Here is a 22541-nt window from a genome sequence, read left to right as displayed (position 1 = left end):
GGCCTCTCAGTCATACCTGATTTTAAATCTTCTGCACCACAGCAACGTGAAGAGAGCCCAGGGGTACCACAGTTTGGAATGCTGCTCAATCAAGAAGAAGCAGATTGTCTACAAAATATCAAAGGCCTCGTTAACACAGACATAAACAAAACCAGCTCAACCAGAACACAAAATATTTCCACCCTTCCTAACACAATAGACTGACTAGAGTCTAATATTCCAAGGCTAGGATCCAACAGGAAAAGGGGGCTTTATAAAATGTGTTATTTCACTCTACAAAATTGAACCAAATCATATTCACTCAGTAACTAACTCAAAGTGGCTCAAAGCTAGAGCCATTATCTATCAAGTTAATTCCATGAGGGTCTACACCTATATTCACTTGGGAGGTGCTGGTAGAAGGACCAGGATTTCAGGTCATCTTCAGCTATACAGTAAGTCTGAGCCAGCCTGGGCTAAGTAAGACTCAATCTCAAAATGAGGGAGGAAAAGAGGGGGAGCTGGACAGACGGCTCGGCAGTTAAGAGTACTGGCTGTTTTTCCAGAGAATCTAAGGTTCAATCCCCAGAACTCACAATGATCTATAACTGCAGGCCCAAGGTCTCCGGGGGCACTAGGCACCCATGTGGTGTACAGGCACACATGCAGTCAAAATACCCATACACATAAAACAAACAAATACAAATTTTCAAAAATAGTTTTAACAAAGCACTACATTTTTTGTTATATTGACAAAACATTTAGCAATTTGTTTAAAAAAAATGCTTGTATGAAATACAAAACCGAGTTGGTTATAGTATCATACACCCATAATCCCAGCATTTGGGAAGATGAAGCAGGAGGACTACTTCTAATTCAAGGTCAGCCTGTTCTGTATAGAGTTCTGGCCACATTACCCAGGAGTACACAGGAAGAGTATGTATGTGTGTACAAGCACACACACAAAATAAAGAAATAAATGCAATAACAATAAAGGAAGAAGAGGATAAAGAGAGAGCAGGCATGAGATGGCTTTGGTGGGCAAAGTCTGGTTACCTAAGCTCTGTCCCTGGATCCCACAAAAATGTGGAGGGAGTGAACAGACTTCCACGCAATGTTCTGACCACCATGTACACACTACAGCATGCATGCCCACACACAGCACATACATAGACAGTGATAAAATAAATAAAAACTTTACAGTCAGGCATGATGGTACTCATCTGTAAAATTCAGCCCTTGTAGAGTAGAGGCCAGAAGAACAAGAGTTCAAGGCCAGTGTTGACTACGTGAGTATTTAAAAAAAAAGTGGTGAGGGGGTGGGCTGGGGATTTGGCTCAGTAGCACTTGCTACAGAAACATGAGGACAAAAGTTCAGCTGTCTAGAACCCATAAAATACCAGATAAATGTGATGACCCACTTATAATTCCTATGTGTGGATGGCAGACACAGAGGATCCCCAAGGAAACTGGCTACTGAGACTAGCAGTGTACCTAAGACCCTGCCTCAATAGATAAGGAGATCAACTGGGAAAGACTCCTCCTGACATCAGCCTTAGAATTGTACACTGATACACACATGAACTCATACACACACACACACACACACACACATCACACATGCCTAAAAGAAAAATTAAATTGAAATATCCACATACATACACATATATACACATGAAATAGAACAAATTCTGTTTTTAAAAGATTTTATTTCTCGGCTGGCAAGATGACTCTGATCAAAGTCTGCCACCAAGCTTGACAATCTGTCCCAAGGACCCACATAGTGGGAGTAGAGACCCAGCTCCTGAAAGTGATCCTCTGACCTGCACCCCCCACCATGGCACTCTTGTGAGAACACACACATCCATGCTTTCCTAGTGTGCTGTGCCACAGCCGTCCATCCAAACCTGAACTCCTTGAGACCAGGTCTGAGTCAGTTGACCACATTCACACCAGTCAGTTCAGTGCTCCTAACCAGTCAAATACAAGGACTAATCATGGTTTGGATCTTCTAACCCAATCCTCCCTAAGAAAATGAAAAGAAACATTACCTAGTATCTGCTACACCAGGGCACACAGAAAGACCAGATGTAGCACTTATATAACTCTACAGTCTATATCAACAAGGTGAACTTAACTGATGACATCCAAGTCTCAGTGAGGTGACAGAACCTCAACTCTTTCAGAAGTCACCCAGATGGTTGATGGCAGCCTACATTTCAGATTTATCTCTTCCTTTAAAAACATTAATATGAGGCCAGGTGTGCTATCACATGATTTTAATCCTAGCACTTGGGAGGCAGAGGCAGTCAGATGTCTGTGAGTTGAGACCAGACTGGTACAAAGCGAGTCCAGGACAGCTAGCTAGGATTACATTGAGAAATCCCCCTACCTCGGGAAGAAAAAAAAAAGCACTTGAACATGGGGCTGCAGATGTAGCTCAGGTGGCAGAGTGCTGGCTTCGTACACACAAAGCCCAGGGTTTAATCCCAGCACTACATAAAAATGAGCACAGTGAGATTCAGGCCTAGACCTAAAATCAGCACTCTGAAGATGGACACAGGAGGATCAAAAGTTCAGGGCCATGAGATCCTGTCTCAAAAGAAAAAAGAAACAAACTGTTGCTGCCAGCACAGCACAGTGGTAGATGTTCAGTGTGTGCAAGGCTAGAGTTTAATTCCCAGCACTACAAAAACCCAAGCTAGAAGAGGGAAGAAAGATCGGGGTGAAGGAGACACTGACTACACAGAAATTCCTCACACCAATGAACAGGATAATACACAAATGACTGCACCAGAACAAATGGATGTTTGAGTCCAAAATCTGCCACTTACTGTTATCTTGAACATTTAACCTCTCAGAATCTCAGATTTCTCATCCACAAAACAGGGATAACAGTAGCAGTATCATCACTAGGTTCTAAGGATCCAGTGGTAATACAGGGACTGAGCTAAGGATCATGGTTAACACATGATAATCTCTGGAGAAACAGAAGCTATTCACAAATGTTAATTGTATGGCATGCTACTGTCTTTCCATCTGCCAGTAAGAACAGGAGATGCTATATGCTCCTGGAGAAAGAACATTCCCTACACAGGAAGATAAAATGCAGATTGTAAAGCACTGTATAGTCTGTAACAATAAAATGAAGCTATTTTGCAGAGTCAGGGTCTCAGACTTCACAAAGACAAAGCAAATCCCAAACTGTTAGTGTAGTTAATGAAACACATGGGCTAACAGACCTAGCCATGCACAAATGTAGAGCCAAACTAAGAGCTTTCTCTTTCATCTTATTAGGGCGAGAGAAGGACAAACTGAACTAAAGTGAGTTTTGTTGCCTCTAGAATGAGGATGCAGCCCAAGAAGCTCAAAGGCTCCACAGAGCTGGAGCCTGGCCACATTGCTAGGAAGCTGGGGCCACAGCATCCTCCAGGCCTCAGAAATCCAGAGCCCTGCGGACAGGAAGAAAGAAGGAAGGAAGGAAGAAAAAAAAAGAAGGCTCCAGGGTGGAATGAGAATGGTTGCCCGGGAAAAAGGCTGTGGAGTCAATCCCTAGCAAAGTTTGGAGGGTGGGGGGCGGTGTCAATCAATTTTAGGGGCTGGGCTGCAGGGGTAGAGGTCTTGCCTATAGCACAAACCCCTGGGTTCTATCCCCAGAACTGCACAAACTGGTTGTGCTGCTAGTGCACACCTGTATTCCTAGCACTAGAGCATCCTCAACTATACGGTCAGTTACAGACTAGCCTGGCATACAAGAGATACTGTCTCAAAACAAACAAACAAACAAATTCTACTTGCCCTAAAGGTCTGGGTACTTAAGACAGGAATATGTGAAAACAAATCTACAAATGATTTGAATGCTCATATTCTGTGCCATTCATCCTTCACCAAATCTCTCAAATTAATTCAAGTCTAGTTGAAGATCTACCATTTTCTTAAAAAGTTACCCTTGGGGGTATTGAGATGGCTCAGACACTAGTCACCAAGCCTAAGCCCCTGAGCTCCATCCCTGGAACTCACACCCCGCAGAGGGAAAGAGCAGGCTTTGGCAAGTTCTGCTCTGGTATCCACATTTGTGCGGTGGCATAAATGTGTGCACATGCATACACCATAAATGTAATTTGTATTTTAATTTTTAAAAAATACCTTACATAAGTTTTTTTTTTTTTTTTAAGTTATTTACATGGCCAGGATGATGGTTCAGTGGGTAAAGCACCTACAACACAAGTCTGAAGACCTGAGTTTGAATCTCCAGAATTCAGGAAAATCCACGTGCAGCAACCTACATCTGTAATCATGGCACTCCTACCAGGAGATGGGAGGCAGAGACAAGAGGGTCCCCAAGCTCTCAAGTCAGCTATCCTGGCAAGGGCAGAAGGAAAGGAAAAACAAACAAGCAAACCAAAAAACAAAGAAAGAAGAGACCCTATCTCAAATTAGGCAGAAGGTGAGGCCCTAGAGCAGAGTCATCCTGTGGTCACACATGCACCCGGAGCATGCACCTGCATTCACTCACATGAATGTGTAGACATGACTGTGTACACCTACATGCACATAGCACAAAGAAAAAACAAATAGGCCTGAGCCACCACACCCCACTTCCTTTTGGAAACCTTTTTAGCCAGGTGTGGTAGTGCAGACCTGTATTTCCAGCACCAGGGAAAGCAGGATTGCCAAAAGCCAACACCAGTCTGTGCTACATAGTGAACAAGACCATCCCTGTCTCAAGAAAAAACAATTTTTTTCTTTTAGAGTTATTTATTTTATGTATATGAATGTTTACCTGCATCTATGTTTGTGAAACATGCACACGCTCACAGAGGTCAGAAGAAGGTGTCAGACCTGATGAAACTTAAGTTACAGCGGACCATGACGTGAAGCACTACGTGGGTGCTGAGAACTGAACCAGGGTCCTCTGCAAGAGCAACTAGTGCTCTGAACTACTGAGCCATCTCTCCAGTCTTTAAAAAAAAAAAAAAAAAAAAAAAAAAAAAAAAAAAAAATTGTTTTGTTTTGTTTTCTTTTCTTTTTTGAAGTTTTTCTACCTTGTTTATTCTGCTGACACCTTCACTTAATTAATCAGCTAGGTTTCTAGGGTCCCTGGAACTTCAATTTTTTTAAAGCTTATTTTTAATGATGGTTCTTAAACACTTTAATCTCCCTTCCAGTCTACCACCCACCAGAGGTAGTGGAAAAAAAAGGATATGGGGGAAGTGGACTTGTTTAGAAATGGTTGTTTGGAGCAACTCTCATCTGTGTTGTCTAGAAAAAGGCAGTTTAGTTTATAGGTCAGTAGCAGCAGCTCGATCTACCTGCAAATACTTCACAAATTCACCAGCAGTCCAGCTCAGTAGACTTGGAATAGCAAAACTGAATCAGCAGCGGTAGCTCTACCTAGCAGAGTCACAGGCCTCAGCTTCACACAAGTCAGCAGGAGGGATGTCAAGAGAAGTTCTCAGCTGTTCCTCTCTCAGCAAAGTGAAGATCAGTGAAGACATGAGACTAACAAGCATTGTATAGCTATATAAGCAAGCCAAGCTCAGCCTCCTTCACTGTCCGCTGAGTTCTAGTTCTATACTTCCTCCAAACATCACGAGTTCTTTACAGATCTTGTCTCACCATGTGTCTTGTCTCAGCATGTGTGTCTGCCTTAGCTGACATCACTTGATCAATCAGCCCAAGTCCTCTGAAGTGGCAAGAAGTTGCCAGCACACCATCAGAAGTTTTTTGGTGTTTTTCTCTATGGAGTCCTGACAAATGCAGCTCAACATAAGGTGAACCAATATGTGTGTTGTTAGCAAAGAATCTTTCATCACATGTCCTTTTACATGTTTGCTTTAACAGAACATCTTTTCACCTGTGTCTGCTTCAGCAAAATGCTCTTTCACATGTTTATCCCAGCAAAACAATGTTCAACACAATTGACTTTCTAAAGAATCTTCAAGTTTCTATTTCAGGTCCCCATCTATCATCCTCCATCTGGGTGGACCTGAAACTGTTTGACTTCACACGCATGCAATCCTAGCACTTGGGAGGCTGAGGCAGGAGGATTGCATGAGTGTGAGCATGTGGGTGCTTGTGGGAACTAGCTAGCTAGCCTCAAGGGAAGTGTTTGTGATAAACACTTCCAGAGCAACATCTCACCTCCACCTCCTACCACAGAGAGCTACTGGATGACAATTTTCACCTTTCTGCTGTTTCTGGAAGTGTTCATCACAAACACTTCCCTTGAGGCTAGCTAGCTAGTTCCCACAAGCACCCACATGACAGAGGCAGGGAAAAGGAAACTTGGGCTTTATTTTTCTTCAGTTGACAAAAAATAATCAACCATCAGCTCCTTGCTACCAGTTTCTCCTCCATTCTGAATGTCTTACAAAATGAAAGAGCTTAACCTAAGCTCCACTTTCTCGGCCAGCCTGAAAGCTCATCACACAGACCAGACTGCCATTCCAAGCATGGGGTCTTCAGGTTCTGTCCTCAGGCTCTTACCAGCTCCTTGCTGGAGAGCCATTCCCCTTACTATGCCAAAGGAGGCAGTCACTCTGACATTCTCTCAAGACCACTACACATAGACCATTCACTCACTCACACTGCTTGGCTGTGATGCTGTGCACTCAGTATACATTGAGTTTCTTTTTGGTTTCTTTGGCTGCTTTAGAGGAGAGGAACATAGATTTAAGTATACTACCATGGTTAACCAGAAATAACTTTAGAAAATTCTGTATAGGCACATGCTTAACCAAGAAGTAAATAACCTCTATGAGTTTGAATACTGCCTGATGTACATAGCAAGTTCCAGGCCAGCTGGGGATACATGATGAGCCCTATCTCAAAACAAACAAACAAACAAATAAAACAACAACAAAAATCCTGTATGGAAGGCTGGATGCAGGGGCTCATGCTTTTAATCCTGGCACTTGGGAGACAGAGGCAAGTAAATCTCTAGGAGTTTGAGGTCATCCCAGTATACACAGCAAGTTCCAAGTCAGCCAGGGATTATGTAGTAAGGTGTACCTTCCCCCCACCATGAGCAGGACTGAGAGACCTTGGTTGCCATAGCAAGGTCAAGTGACCTAGGTGGAGTTACCCACCTTGGCTGCCCGGAACACAGCAAAACTGCCTCTGGGCTTGCCTTGAGACATCTCCGGCCATGACCTGGAACTGACTATGGATTATCCCACCCATCTGAAACCAGGAGGGGTTGTGGGTTGGGTCTTCCCCTTTAAATTGAGAGCTGAACATTAAAGCTTGGGGCCTTGATCAGAGAACTTTGTCTTGGCCTCATCTCTTCTCGCCCTCCTTCCCCTTTCATTCCCAGCCCCCCTTTCAGGTGAATCCAGTTGACTTGTGGCCGCGGGCGGCTACAGTAAGGTCCCACTTAAAAAAATACTCTGTGTAGTAAAATACACTTTAATAGGAACAGTGAGTTGGCTCAGCAGATAAAAGTACTTGCTGCTGCCAAACCTGACTTCACTCAATCCCCAGGACCACACACACAAACAAATGTACTTAAAAAAATTTTAATACTCCACAATAACAATCAAAAAAATAAAGTATTTATCATGCAATTTGTTTACAACACAATTACTTTTAAATAAATATCTATTTTCTAATGTTATCTTGTTTTGTTTTCCTTTACTTCTAAAGAGAAGATCACAGCCCAATCTGGCCTGGAAGTCTCTATGTAACCAAGGATGATCTTGAACTTCTGATCCTCCTATGTCTACTTCCCAAGTGCCTCAGTGTGTGACATCATGCCCCCCAACCCTGTGTGTGTGTATCTATGTATGTATGTGTGTCTGTATATGTGTATGTGTCTATCTCTATGTCTCTTTGTGTATGTTTCTGTGTGTGTCTCTCTGTGTCTCTCACTGTCTCTGTCTCTGTGTGTGTGTGTGTGTGTGTGTGTGTGTGTGTGTGTGTGTGTGTGTGTTTATGAATGTGGATACTAAAATTTCATGTGTCAGAGGACTCCTTGTAAGCCAGTTCTCTTCTTCCACCCTCTATGTAGGTTCTGGGAATTAAACTCAGTTTATGAGGCTTAGCAGCAAGTGCCTTCTCCTCTTAGCTATTTAGCCAGGCTTTAGCCCCTATTTTCTAATTTTAAATAATGAACATATTATTAAAGAAATACTCATGCTTTTAGACTCAATGGCAAGAACTGACTTACTAAGCCCTCATAAAAAGACCACTTCTCCAGTAGCTATGGTGGCTGCAACAGTAAGAGGCATGCCTTCTCCCTTTAGAGGATTATAACCCACACATGAGACATGGGCTGTTACAACTCTGACACCCAGGGCCCCTGTGCTCTCACCAAGACCCAGAAGAGACAGCTTCATCTGTCCAGAATAATAGACCAGGTCTCTCCATTCACTTCTATGTGGTGCCCTTTTCTCTGGTCAGCTCTCATCCAACTTTTTAAAAATTACGCTTTGCATGTGAGTACCAGTGTCTGTGGAGACAAAGGCATCAGAGCTGGTGTAGCTGGAGTATAGAGGCAGGTGTGAGCTACCCAACATCATATTGAAAACCACACTTGCTCCTCTACCAGAACATGACTACATGCTCCTACCTGCTAAGCCATCTCTGCGGTCCCACTAGCCCATCTTTAAAAATACAATTCAGGCACTAGACATGGTATAACATGCCTTTATTGTTAGCACTCAGGAGGCAAAGGCAAAAGGATTTCTGTGAGTTCAAGGCCAGCCTGGTCTACATTAGGACTTCTAGGCCAGAGAGGACTACATAGTGAGACTGTCTCAAACATAAAAAAACAAAACCTTCAGTAGTCACCTCACACGCTGCCTACAGTTGAGTCTATCTCTGCTCTTCTGAGGTACTCTGGTGTGATTAACTTAGGCTTCCACCACATTCTGTTTGTAGACCAGCCATCCTGCCACCTTCCTTCCTAGGAAACAAAAAGCTCCACAGGGCCAACCATTTCTTGAGCATTATCAGATCCTAATTAATTAGTGCATACTGAGTACACAGATTTCTATAAACTATTTCTGTAGCTCTGTGTACATATGTGTATATATTTGTGTGTGAGGATGCACACGTACCGTAGCACCTGCATCACAGCATGAATATGGAGATCAGAGGACAGGTCTGGCAGCAGTCCTCACCCTCCGGGGCACTTCCTGCTCCAGGGCAGCTGACCAGCAAGCTGCCAGGAGAGTCCCATCTTCACCTCCCATCTCACCTTAGAGAACTTGGATTACAGATGCATGCTGTGTCTGTATTTAACATGGGTTCCAGGAGCCTGAACTCAGGTCAGGTTTGTACTTCCTAGGTCATCTTTCCAGACCCAATACAGACTCTTACTAGAAACTTAATCTAAATAGAATCTAAACAAATAATAATTTTAATTTTCACCACATTTTGGGGGAGGGGTGTGTGTGTGTGCCACAGCATGCATTTTAGAGTCAGAGGACAATGTTCAGAAGTCTAATCTCTCCTTCCAACATGTGGATCCCAGGGGTCAAACTACCCAGGTCTTCAGGCTTGGCAGCAAATACCTTTACCTGCTGAGCCATCTCTTCAGCCCACAAACAGTAACTCTTAATTCCATGTTGTTTACTCAACGTGTGTAACATGTACTGCAATTATTAAATAGCCCCTCTTTGTATCTGAGATTTGAGTCCAGGACCTCATCTATGCTAGGCCAAGATAGTAATGTTGACCTATACTCCTGGGCCTTAAATAATTCTTAAAAACACTAAACTGGTACTTCACAAAGTCTGCATGATTTCTTACAGCTATTGTCAAATACAAAGAGAAAGCTGTGTAAACTGGAAGGGTCAAACTTTTTGACATTGGTTTGCTTGAGTTATTCAGAGCCCTGAGTTCAACATCACAAGAGGGGTTCCTGCGTCACAAGAGGGGTTGGGGGATAAATGCTATTAGATTTTCTAATTCATGATGGCAAAAAGCTAAACCTAAGCTCTACTGTTTAATACAAGGCAAAAAAAAAAAAAAAAAAAAAAAAAAAAAAAAACAGAACAACAACAACAAAAAAAAACCCACATACTAAGAAGGCTGGGGACAGGAGCAGACATGGTAGCACACACTTTTGATCCCAGTGCACAGAAAGCCGAGGCAGGAGGGTCCCAAGTTCAAACAAAGGCAATCAAGTTCAAAGTCAACACTCCAGAGTTCCTGGCCAGCCAGGACTATATGTAAGACCATCTCAAAACAACCTAAAGTCCTTCTTGAAGCTATATTCTAAAATTAATTGTAAAATAACTCACTGTTAGAGTTTCTCTCTTGGCAACACGGAGGAAAGCAGGCACTGGCCATGAGGAGGAGGGCAACCTTTTAGGGAAAGCACCACAAACCACTGTGACAAGAGCTGAGCACTACTGTCTTCGGGCCACTGTGTCCCCTCTGTGTGGAGCCTCTCCCCGTCACAACTGCTCACAGCACAACCGCAGCATCTCTAACTGCCACTGTCACTTTACAGTCTACCACCTTTAAAGCCCTGACCTAACAACACACAGCTATTCTCTTACCTTAGAATGAATGTAAACTCTTGGGATGTGTGTTTTCTAAAAAATTCTATGCAGATGACAACAATATTATCCAAGAGTGACCACTGCTAAAGTTACAGTCTCCTACTTACAGACTTTAAACTATAGATTGTCTTTTACTTGGTCTTTTTAAAGTGAATTTGAGTGTAATTTAGTCTAGAAAAAAAATAAAGTAGCTAAATAGACTATACTAATTCTTAAACCGAAACACTCTTACATTAATGTAAAATGTAATAAAATTTAACTGAAGATGAAAATATATCAACAACTAAAAGAGTAACCTGCCCATTCCAAAAATGTGAAGTCATGATCAAACGCATGCCAAAATAATAAAAAATAAATACTTATCAAATACCTGTTATGTGCCCAAGACTCCTCAAAAGATTGGTGTGCAAATAAATTCACAATATGAATTTAAATTAATTAAATGCCCTTACCTGATTTATTTGAAAGGGTTACGGGTAGTTTATGCAGCGGAGAGATCACTCATTGCCTCTGGGAGGAATCAGGGATGGGGCTCAATCTGGTCAATTTTCTCATCTGTAAAGGGAAGATAACTGTATGTACCTCATTGAGTTGCTTAGCAGAATTAAATTAGGTAGTTCAAGAACACGTGTTTAGCATGGTACCCAGCACATAGTAATCACTTAACATTAGCTACTATTAGAAGCAGTAAGTAGTAGTTTATTAGTATTATCATTTTCATCTCCAATCTACAGGGCTAAAATGTGCTCTCCCAGCTGCTAGCGGTTTCCTAATGGTACAGTGTAATTCTCCCTAACTCCCGCCCTCCTACCTCTTTGGGGCTGGAGTTACAGAATGCACTGAGAAGTTTCTCCTGTGTTCCACATTTAAAATCTACATCTGAAAAATGTTTCTAGCTTTGTAAAGAGCACTTAGGTATTGATTTTCTTCTGAAAGAAAACACCTGCAGAAGCCAGGCTTGGTGACACATGCCTTTAACCCCAGTACTTGAGAAGCAGAAGCAGGTGCACTTCTGTGTAGGCCAGCCTGGTCTACATAGTAAGTTCCAGGACAGCCAGGGCTACATAGTGAGACCCTGTCTCAAAATGCAAAAGAAAAAAAAAAAAAAAACCAACAACAAAACTATTGTAAACATGTTTGGTACTGGGGCATCACTTCTTCACTAGCACACACAGCCCAGACTAGATTCTCTAGTAATTCCCATGCATGCGAGCACGTGCACATGCAAGCGTGCACGCACACGAACGCGCACACACAACTAATTTGGTTAGAACAGTCATCAGCTCCAGTTAATAATTCTTTATAACAAATGCTTCCTGAATCCCTGCCCATGGCACAACTGTTGCAGAAATCCTGCACTGCAAGACCACTGAGGAGAAAAATTAAGTTGTGGCTAAACTCAGATTCTTTTGTTCTAAGACTCGGAAGCCAGAGGCTCTTGAGGTCCTGAATCCATCTACTTTTCCTTTCTCCTCCATGAGTCCTCCAGAGTGTCTGACACCCTGGACCACTTTCTCTTGGCCTGGCCTCCCATCCCTTGCCTCCACACTCAGCTGCAACGCTGCCAAGCTTCCTTTAACTTCACTTTATGGCAAGCGAGCGGCACGTGATGAGAGACCTAAGGTGGGGCAGAAGTGGACCACAGGCAGACTTCGGCAAACGCAGCTCTTCTAAAGGCTCCAACTCAAACAAGTTTCAGCAAGTTACTGAATTAAAAAAAAAAAAAAAAAGCAGACCTCACAGGTGTGGTAGCTCCTCATTCCTGTACTTTCATCACTAAGGAGGTTGAGGCAGGAGGATTGTTGTGACTTTGAGTCTGTGAATTCACTCAGGCCAGCTTGAACTAGTGTAAGATACTGTCTCAAAAAAAGAAGAAAAAAAAAAATAACAACAACAAAAACAAAACAGAAGCTGGGTGGGAAGCTGGCTACAAGTTCAAGACCACCCAGACGCATGAACCCTCTCTCAACACACACAAACACACAAAGAAATTAAAAATTGAAATCTAGCCCTACCTTCAAGACCTTCCAAGTTTTCAGAATGTAAAATTTCTCACAAAATTTAATATTTTCAGGTCAGCAGCAAGTTGAAATTTCTAAATAAACATTCACGACCAAGTTACTTTATGATCTGTTTCATCTATAAACTCACAAAGTTATACACGCAGAAGTCTAAGTCACACAAGACATTTCTAGGGAGTTATTCTCACTTTTCATTTGTATCTGACTCCAGATTCCAAGCCAATGTCCAGACCATCATGTCCACGAACCCACTGTCACTTCCTGAGATTCACTACATGAGATCTAGCTCTTCCTTCCACTTCAGCTGCCCTCAGAGCAGGCCTCCCACCCAGCCACACTGAGGCCAGCTGACACCCTAACCGGCCTCTGCCACCTCCTGCTCTCCGGCTCTCAGCCACCTTAGTTCCAACCCTCTTCGCCGTGTCCTGAAGATGCCTCAGTGGCCATCCAGTCCTGCCCTCCTTTACTCTACCTACGCTATACAAGTACAACTCCCATCCGCTCTACTTTAAGTAAATGTATTTGGCCAAAGACCTTCCGGGTCACTTTCAAGATTAGCAGAAACCCATTTTCCTTACCAGCAGAGAACCGAGTCTGCACTCCAACTCCAACTCCACATTCCCCTGCTCCAAGGCCACACAGAACCACAATTTGCAACACAGAACACACTATTTATTGTCCCTAGGCACTTCTTCATAGTTGCAGGTCCCACCCCCTGAAATACCTAACGCCTCCCATTTGCTTAGGGCAGAAGGGCCCATGCAAACCCGTGTAGAAAGGCCTCCCCAGCCAGAGTAGAAAAAGCCTCCAGGTTAACCCACTCCTTATCATTCCAGGTTGTAAATACACTCAGTTTTCTTCCCCACCAGACTAGGGTGGAGCCAGGGGAGGGGAAGAGTTAGAGGGAGCTACCTAGAGATACAGCTAGAAGCCCGGGTTTCAAACCTTAACCCGTGACCCATAAGTAACATTACAAGCCTACAATCTCCACTCTGCAGGTTCAGAGGTTCAGTGTCATATTTACTTCTAGAGACTCTCTTTTTAAACCAAAACAAGTAAAAATGGTTTCTTGGATATTATTATTATTATTTATTATTATTATTATTATTATTATTATTATTATTATTATTATTATTATTGTCAGGCTAGGGACTGGTAAAGTCAGCTGATCTGCTAGAGGAATAAACACCTGCTTTAATGACTCCTGTCACCTTCTCAGGCCACTCCAGAGTCAGCTTACCATGGCCACGAACTACCCAGGCCTTCAAAGCCACAAAAGTAACTCTATTCTTAAGGGGCACAGGAGCAGAAGATGTCAAGTTCAAAGCACTCAAAAGGCCCTGGGTTCAAAACTTGGTGCTACCAAAAAAGGAAACAGAAAATAAATAATGGCGAGCTAAGCAAACTCGCCATTCTGAACGTGCAGAGCCTCATTTCCACAGCCGTGCTACAGGACAGGTAAGACAGACAAGTCTCACCCTGGCCCAGGCCGGCCTGAACTCACTGGACAGCTCAGGCTGGCACCGAACTCTCCACACTTCTGCCACAGCCCCCCAAGTTCTGAGACAACAGACCTGAGCTACTGGTCCTAACTTGAAGCTAAGATTAATATATAAAATCAATAGCTTTTTATTTCAAATCATGAGCGTATGTGTGGATCTGAGTTTGGGTTTGTGCACTTGAGGGTAGTGTCTGATCCTCAGGATCTAGAGTTGCAGTCGTGAGCTGGGAAGGCAGGAACTGCGAACAGAACTTGGGTCTTCTGGGAGAGCAGCTCCCACTCGGATCCACCTGTCCTGCGCCTGACTTCGTTATTTGTGCTGTGTGAACAAGACTGGACCGTGTGTGGGTGTGTGTCTGTGAGCGCTGGTGCTCCAGTCCACAGAGGGCTTCAGATCTCTGGAGCTAAAGTCTCAGCAGCTGGTGAGCCACCACTGTGAGTGCTGGGAACCAGAGGTTAGCTCCCTAGAGGAGCAGCAGATGCTCTTAACTGCTGAGCCATCTCTCCAGCCTGCCTCCTAAAATAGTGATAATAATAACTTATTGTAAATTAGCCATAAATATAAACTATAAGTATTAGTATTATTATTTTAGATAAGGTCTCCCTATTACACTCTAGAACTCACTATGTAGTAAACCAGGCTGGCTTCAAGTTCACCAAGATCCTCCTGCCCCTGCTTCCTACTCAGGAACTAAAGATATGTGCCACCACAGTGAGCAAAAGAAATTTTTTAAGATTTTTATTTTGAATGGCAAGGTTAGTTTTAGGGGCTGCCAAGATGGTTCAGTGGATAAATGTGCTTTCTGTCAACCTGACAACCTGAGTTCAATTCGTGGGACCCATTTGGTGGAATCAGAAACTTGACTCCCACCAGTTGTCCTCTGACCTCCACATACATGCTGTGGCATACACAGACACACACGCACACAAATAAAATACAGCAACAGTTTTAAAAGATTAAGTATAAGGTGTCCCATCACTGAGATGAAAGACCACTTTAATTGTAAAGCCCAAACTTTTAACCATCTGAAAGCACACGACTCCTACCTTCCTTCAGTTTCTAAGCTTGTGCTGCATGCACACACTCGGACAAAAATAGAAAGGCACTAAAATGTTATCATCCTGGGTGGGATGGATAGGTCAGTTCTCCAAATACACTATCGTATGTATTTTAGTAAGAAAAATAACAAACAAACAAGGCGTTACTTAGATGGTATTACTACAGAATGTAGGTGGGTTAGAAAAAACACTAATCCTATAGCAAAGGATTTTATTTTCATTTCCAGATAAAGAAACCAAAGATTAAGAGGAAAAGGGATCAGAGGCAGGCCCAAAGCCCTGTCCAACCATGTACAACCACTGACAGCAAGAGTTCACCAAAAGAGTTATAGGTTTTCCTCAGTGGGATTTGGGGAGGGAAAGGGGGTAGCAGGGTCATTCAATCATATAGCCAGGCTGGCCTTGACTTTGAGATCCTCTGGTCTCCACTTCTCTAGCCCCTGATTACAGCATCCACTGCCATCCCTGGCTAAGAATTAGCTTTAAGAGTAAAAATCCCAGCTGAGAATTGTAGTACTCATCCATAAGGCCAGCACTCAGAAGGCACAAGTGGGAAGACCACTGTAAATCAAAGGCTAGCCCAACTGGAGGAATTACAGGCTGTAGGACCCTGTCTCCAAAATAGACCCTTTCTCATAACTAACTAGATAAATAAATGAATAAATAAATAAAAGTCACATATATGCAAAACAATTAGAACCAAGCAGTCTGTCACCTTGAATCAGGGAAGAAAAAGCAGGAGGCCTAACATTTTAAATTTCTCCCTAATCTCAAATTGGCCAGGAGCACTGTCTAAAGTCAGCCTCTACACAGAGGCCTCTGGGATAGACCACAGCTGATGCAGGAGGAAGCGGCTGCGTTTTGAGGACAGAGCAGTATTCACCCTAGATTCTATCCAGTGCAGCCCCCAGCCAGTCTCACCTACTGCCTCACAAGTTACCAGGTGTGGAAAGAAGCTGATTTCAGATGCAGATGGCCAGAGTTTCCGGTATCTAAAATCCTGCTGCAGACCTCAGAGCTGAGCCTAGATCTTAAGGAAGGATGAATTTGAAGCATTTGCTTGAACTGATACATTTATGTGCTAAGACTTCAGATTGTTTAAGTCTATCTAAACTAAAATGTTCAATGCTTTCAGATTAGCAGCAATAGGAGCCAGAAGAGCATTTGTTGCTCGTCAGAGGACCCAGGGTTCAGTCCCAGCACCCTTATGGCTGCTCAAACCATCTGGAGCTCCAGTTCCGGAGGATCTGACACCCTCTTCTGGCCTTCTCAGGCAAAACAACCACATGGTGCACTGACATACCTAAGTACCAGCAGGCAAAATACCACCCATACACACACACACAAAAATAAATAAATACAAATTTTAAAATAGAAGCAATATAATTTTCTAGAAAAAAACCAGTGGAGATAGGACACACAAATTTGTTTATAAAATTTTTCAGAGAAAAGTTGATTATTTCAGACTTATAAATTAAACATCTACTTTTTCGTTTCCTTTTCCTTTTTATTTATTTATTATTATTATTTTTATTTTGAGACAGGATTGCTCTGTTTAGTCCTAGCTGCCTTGTAACTCTCTCTCTCTCTCTCTCTCTCTCTCTCTCTCTCTCTCTCTCTCTCTCTCTCTCTCTGTTGAGCAGCTGGCCTCAAACTCTGAGATCCACCTGCTTCTGCCTCTGCTTCTGCCTCTGCCTCTGCTTCTGCCTCTGCTTCTGCCTCTGCCTCTGCCTCTGCCTCCTGAATGCTGGGATTATAGACGTGTGCCACCACTACCAGGCTAAACATCTACTTTTTAAACAAAACAACTCATAGTGAGAAAGACATTCTCTTTCAATTTAAAACTAATTCAGTATGTTCTCATAAATTCTCTTATTAATTTGAAATTAAATTTTAAAATATCAAATCTACCATTTCTTCAGGAACAAAATAGCCCACAAGTGTATTATGGCATAGAATTAAAAGGCTGGGGACAGGATGGGAGAAAATATCCTAAAACTTTCAGTTTTTTACATATACAACTTTTGAAACACTAAGAATATGAAGCTCATGATAAGCATTAAACATATTACAAAATAGCAAGATTTCTTTCAACTTTTAAATATGCTGGGAAAGGGAACTCAGAATATTTCTTCTATGTAGTTTGCTATAAGAATAAGGGCCAGTGATACCAGAAATAATGGTTTTTTGCTACACACATACATGAAAACACTCCGGTCAATAAGCAATTTCAATTAATCAATAATGATAAAAACAACAATTATAAGTAATTTGCATTTTGATAACAAATCCACACCATCTTCAAATATCAAGACTTTTTTTCTTAGGCACAATTCTAAATGACTGGATACCTAAAAACAGAGCTCTATTTTAGCCAGACAAAAAAGCAAGGGGGCCTGGGCAAGAATCATGTAAGGCGCCTCCGTGTGATGCCTGACAGAAGCCAGTGCTGACCAAGTCATGGATTACCCGGTTGCTCTGCAACTGACAGGCAGCTTTTCACTAACTGTTCTGTAGACTGTACCACCTCTGCCAGCAACCTCCAACCTGCAACCAAGCAGGGCACATGAGCACCGGCGCGCGCACGCATGCATGCACACACACACACACACACACACACACACACACACACACACACAGCCCCAAGCTCTGAGAGAAGTGTGGGGGGAAAAAAAAAAGAACTAATAAAAGAAGTCAAATGAACTCTCCACACATATCCACACTGCAGCCGGGGGGTGGCAGGGCCACATTGCAATTTCAACATAAAATAACACCCAGGTGGTCAGTTGTAGCCTCGAGAAACAGCCTATCCTTGAAAAGAAAGAAATCCTTGATTTGGAAACTTTAAGTTTACTACACGAAAGAAAAAGAAGAGAAAAAAAAGTTTCAGAGCTGAAGGCACCAAAACAGAACCAAAAAATCGAGTTCGTTTACAGGGTAGGCCAAAGCCAAACTATGTTCAGTTCACGGGGCTCCCCCCACATACACCCCCCCCCCCAGCCGTAGCAATAATAACTTTAAGTTTCCATAAAACCCCATGGTTTCTATTCTAGAGTGACACCTAAGGACATCACATACATCTAAATAGTATCCGAACAAATCAGTCATTGCTCCTTAAACTGCAGGTAGACCTTACTACTTCACAAGCCGCCCAGCCCTCCAGTTCCTTCCTCTCAATTTTGAATGCTCTGCGCCGCCTGTCAGCCGAGGTCGCCTCCGTGGCTTCAGTTTCTGAGTCGGTTCTAACCGGACAAGTGACCAGCTAAGAGGGGTAAAGTCCTACAATTGAGGGCAGGGGACTGCTCCAGAAGCCTGCCTGGTCCTGCCCCTCTCCCTGACAGTTTGCTCTCTGCTCTCTACTTACTACCTTCCGGCCGGAGCTGTCCAGAGAGGGAGACTGAGAACCCAAAGGAGTCCGGGAGAAAAAGTGGGGGTAATAAATGCACAAGTATCACCCCCACGGCTCTTTGGTGGGGTACCGGACTTTAAAAAAAAAAAAAAAAGGAGGGGAGGCCGATGGACACAGACTTTGCGATAGAAACAGCACCTGAATTTACCTCCTCCCTTTCCCACCCCCGAAAGCCCAGTCACTAACTAATAAAGCTAAGAAAAATCCCTTGAAAACTTTTCCAAACCGGAAGAGAAGGCTTCTCCCCGGGCCCCGGAGCTCTTGGGGAATGGGCTGGAGTTGGCAGCCCCGTCGGGGATCGCGGGGAGTGGGGTGGGGCGCGGGCGAGGGGTGCAGGGGCGGAGTACCTTGAACGGACAGGAACTGGCAAAGAGTTTCGAGCCAGCCGAGTGCTCTCCCCCACGCCCTCGGGGGTCCCGGGCGCTAGGACCGGGGCTCCCCGGAGAGAAGGCAGCCCCCAATTCGGGCCTAAAAGGAAACTTTCCGGGCCGCGGCTGCACCTGACTCCTCGCCACCCCTCCACCCCACGCCCGCCAGGCCGCCCGCCCCGCCCCGGCCAGGCCGCCCGGAGCGGCGCGGAGTGGGGGATAAATAAACCCAACAGTTACCGGAATCCGGGGGCCCCGTCAGCGCGATGCCCGGGGACGGGGTGCTGCCGCACAGTCCCCACTCTAAGGCCCCGCCGCCCCGGTCCCCGCTGCCCGGCCTTCCGTCCCGCGGGAGAGCCTGGGGCCGGCGCAGGATGCAACCCGCCCGCCCGCCCCGAGGCCCCGGGGGACCCCAGGGGCGCGGGAGGCCTGTGGCGCGGGGGCAGGGCGCGGCCGCCGCGGGGCCCGAGGCCTAGGGCGCCCCCCTTCCGCAGCACTCCCGGGGCCCGGCCCGCGCAGGCCGCGCCGCTCGCCGCGCTCAGTCCGCAGCCGGAACCCCCGCCGTCGCTGCCCGCAGGCGTCCCCGAGGCCCCCGGTGCCCCATCCCCCGCCACCCCAGCGCCGGCCCCACTCACCCTTTCATTCTCCGCCCGCGGCCTGGCGTGGGCCGGCGAATCCCCGGCCTCACGTAAGCGCGCTCGCCGCCCGCCCTGCCTGCGCGGCCCAGCCCGCCGCCCTACGGGAGCCCGGGGATGTGGGCCGGGCCTGGGGCCGCCTCTGCTTACCTTTCAGCTGTTTTTTTTTTTTTTTTTTTTTTTTTTTTTTGATTTTTTTTTTTCTCCTTCCTCCCCCCGCCCCCCTCCCTCGGCTAGTCTGACAGATCAGAGAGGCGCTGGCAGTGGACTTAGGAAGCTTGGCTGATACTGCTCCCTCCCTGGGCTTCAGCAAGACTCTTTTCCTGTCTAACAAGAGGGGTGAGGATCATATTTTTATTTTGGAAACTAAAAAGTGCTCCCAGGGTCGGTGATCATTAAGGGGAAATCCCTGAATATACTCTCCAGCCAAGAAGGCAGGGCTGCCCGCCTGCACTAGAAGAGGCAGCAGCCTCCTACAGCACCACTACAGGCACCGCGAGGACATAACACCACAGAGCAGTTCCTCTGCCCTCCGAAACGACAACTTTCCTACCATCTTGGAGGCAAAGGAGAGAGGGGCCAAGGGGAGAAGTGCACCGGCTCCGGATAAAGTACAAATTTCTACCTCTCATCTCTGCAAAAAGTCCATACTTGAGGAAAAGCAGGGAAGAAACAGAAACGAGGTCATGTGCTCCGTGGTGGGGAATGTTTCTGCACCTTCTGATGGAAAAGAAATCTTTACAAGACACAGGTTTTACGATATTATTGTTTTCCGTGCTAACTTTTTCCATGAGGGTGACAATCGCAAGCTTAATTTTTTTTTTCAGGCTAATAATGATTTTTTTCTCTATGACGGGTCCAAGTTCTGTATCTGGTAGCCAGTCTGTAAATTGGCACTTCAGAGACTTAGAGGTCACTGTATTGTCTTTATTTTAGTGCTCGTTTATGTTGTATGTATTCGTACTTGTGTTTTAATGTGTTAGAGTTAAGATTTTGTGGTTTTGGTATCTGAGGAACTGAGGCTCTTGCGAATCAATTGTAAAGAGATGGCCTTTGTCTTCTCTCAAAGCAATGTAAGTAAAACCTATTGACTGCCCAGAAAGGCAAAATACAGCTGTTTATTTTTCACGGTGCAAATAGAAGTACTGTGTATTTAAACTCTCAGTAGAGCCCAGCAAGCCTGTTAATCTATCTGCCCAAGAAGAAAGATGACTCCTGTAAACCTAGCAACAGATTGAAAGATGCCTTGGATTTTCAAGTAAAATTATTTACTAAGAATTATATCTAGAATTCCATGTCTGTTCTTTTCTTTTAGTTGGCATAGATTATTTTATGTTCAGGTCTTTGGTGCATTGCATATATTGCTGCCTGCTTCTTGGAACACAGAATTAGGGAGGGGGGTGGGGGGGAGAGAGTTCCCCTAGTGTTGAAATGTTAAGAACTTCCAGTGTGGTGTCAGCCTGTTGAGCCTTTATACATTACAAGGATGTCATGGATTTACTTTTTTTAAAATTATTTTTTATTTTATGTACATTGGTATTTTGCCTGCATGTATGTCTGTGTGAGAGTGTTGGATCCCTTGGAAGTGGAGTTAACAGACAGTTGTGAACTGTCACGTGGGTGCTGAGACTTGGAGTTGGGTCCTCTGGAAGAGCAGCTCTTAATCACAGCCATTTGTCTAGCCCCAGAATCCCCTCCTTTAAAAAAAAAAAAAAAAATGGACAAACTTTAGCACATAAACAGGATCAAAGTGAAACTGCCCTGGGCACTGGAGGCAGCCAGGCACTGCTGCAGCCTGACAGTGCTCTGGTGGAACTGCAGTGGAGAATCGCTGGTAGAGGCATTAGAAGTGGGGAATGGCCAGGCCTTTTTTATGCTGCAGGAGAATAAGGAATTTTCACTTAAAATTCATTGCAAAGCATTTTAGGAGTAATTGGTGTTTAAAATGCCTATTTCTGAGTTAAAACTTTAAGATGAATTCAGATACTATTTGTCTGAGGAACTTTATCATTAAATTTGAGTTTTCCTCCTTCATTGATGAGAAAAACTATAGGCATTAAAATTAACTAGTTCGTCTCATCTTAGAAATCTTACTTGTGAGGTTGTGTGATATTTACATATTGCTTGTTGGTTTGGAGAAAGGGTCTTCTGTATAACCCAAGCTGGCCCTGGACTCAATGTGTAGTTCAGGCTAGCATGGAACTCAGCCTTCTCTTGCCTCTCAAGTGCCACCATTAGTCACACCACCCCACCCAGCCCAGTATTTGTTCATAATTTGGACATAAAGCACAGTGGTTATAACAAGTAAGTAAGTGTCCATTACAGCACACTGGTGGAAGCATGTTGGCTGGCAGCATGTTTTTCCTTATGTGTACCTTAGCTTTTTATAGCTGGTGATCGCCGCCTTTCAAGAGCTGAAGCTGCATTAAAGTTAATACTTTCTAGGGGTGTTTTGTTTTGTTTTGTTTTGTTTTGTGGAGGGCATGGGACGTGAGACAGAGTTTCTTTATGTAGCTCTGGCTGTCCTGGCACTTACTCTGTAGACCAGGCTGGCCTGGTCACAGTGATCCCCTTGCTTCTACCTCCTGGGTGCTGGAATTAAAGGTATATACCACTATATTCTCCCCACCCTTTTTTTGAGGAAGTGTCCAGGCTGGCCTTGAACTCCCTATGTGGCCCAAAGTAGTCTTGAATTGATAATCCTTCTGCCATAGCCTCTGAAGTGTTAAAATTGTATGCACCATGACATCTTGTTGGATCTACCTTTTGCTACTAGTGGTTTTAGTATCGTAAAAATGAAGTACTTCATTGCAAATATTATAGTGAAGTTATTAAGAAAATGACAACTATATTCCATCCTCAAAAGGTCTCTTTTAAACAGTGATATTTATGTATAGAAATGTAATAATTCCCATTATTTTGTATGCTTACTAAAGAATTAATTTTAAAAAATCTTATTTAGACATTGTAGATTTAAAGTAAAAGATTCATGTGTGGTTAATGTATTAGAATTTGTAAGTAAAAAAGCCATCCTTGACAAATAGTTGCTGAGAAA

General features: G+C 44.1%; 2 protein-coding genes across 5 annotated transcripts in view; one reads left to right on the top strand and one right to left on the bottom strand.

Moving 5' to 3' along the window:
- The window catches only part of Ino80d (INO80 complex subunit D), a 66986-nt gene extending 47359 nt beyond the window's left edge, over positions 1-19627 (bottom strand). For 2 of the 4 annotated variants that reach the window (XM_034498128.2, XM_034498130.2), the window contains exons 1-3: positions 19487-19627; positions 10946-11048; positions 17-108 (exon numbers count right to left, since the gene is read on the bottom strand). The gene's annotated coding sequence lies outside the window, so the exon portion shown is untranslated. Of the gene's footprint in view, positions 1-16; positions 109-10945; positions 11049-18830; positions 18979-19091; positions 19226-19486 lie in introns of those variants that run through there. The other 2 variants (XM_076931803.1, XM_076931804.1) reach the window with 2 other exon arrangements.
- On the top strand, positions 13827-20776 carry LOC143441853 (uncharacterized). The gene is made up of 3 exons (XM_076932057.1): positions 13827-13972; positions 18716-19539; positions 19724-20776. The coding sequence occupies exons 1-3, from the start codon at positions 13827-13829 to the stop codon at positions 19726-19728; spliced, it is 975 nt and encodes a 324-aa protein (XP_076788172.1). The 3' UTR covers positions 19729-20776.
- Positions 20777-22541: the final 1765 nt, after the last annotated feature.

The sequence above is a fragment of the Arvicanthis niloticus genome, chromosome 3 (assembly GCF_011762505.2).
Source record: "Arvicanthis niloticus isolate mArvNil1 chromosome 3, mArvNil1.pat.X, whole genome shotgun sequence".
NCBI classification, from domain to species: Eukaryota; Metazoa; Chordata; class Mammalia; order Rodentia; family Muridae; genus Arvicanthis; species Arvicanthis niloticus.
Note: the sequence above shows the minus strand (reverse complement) of the source record. Positions and strands in the feature narration are given on the sequence as shown.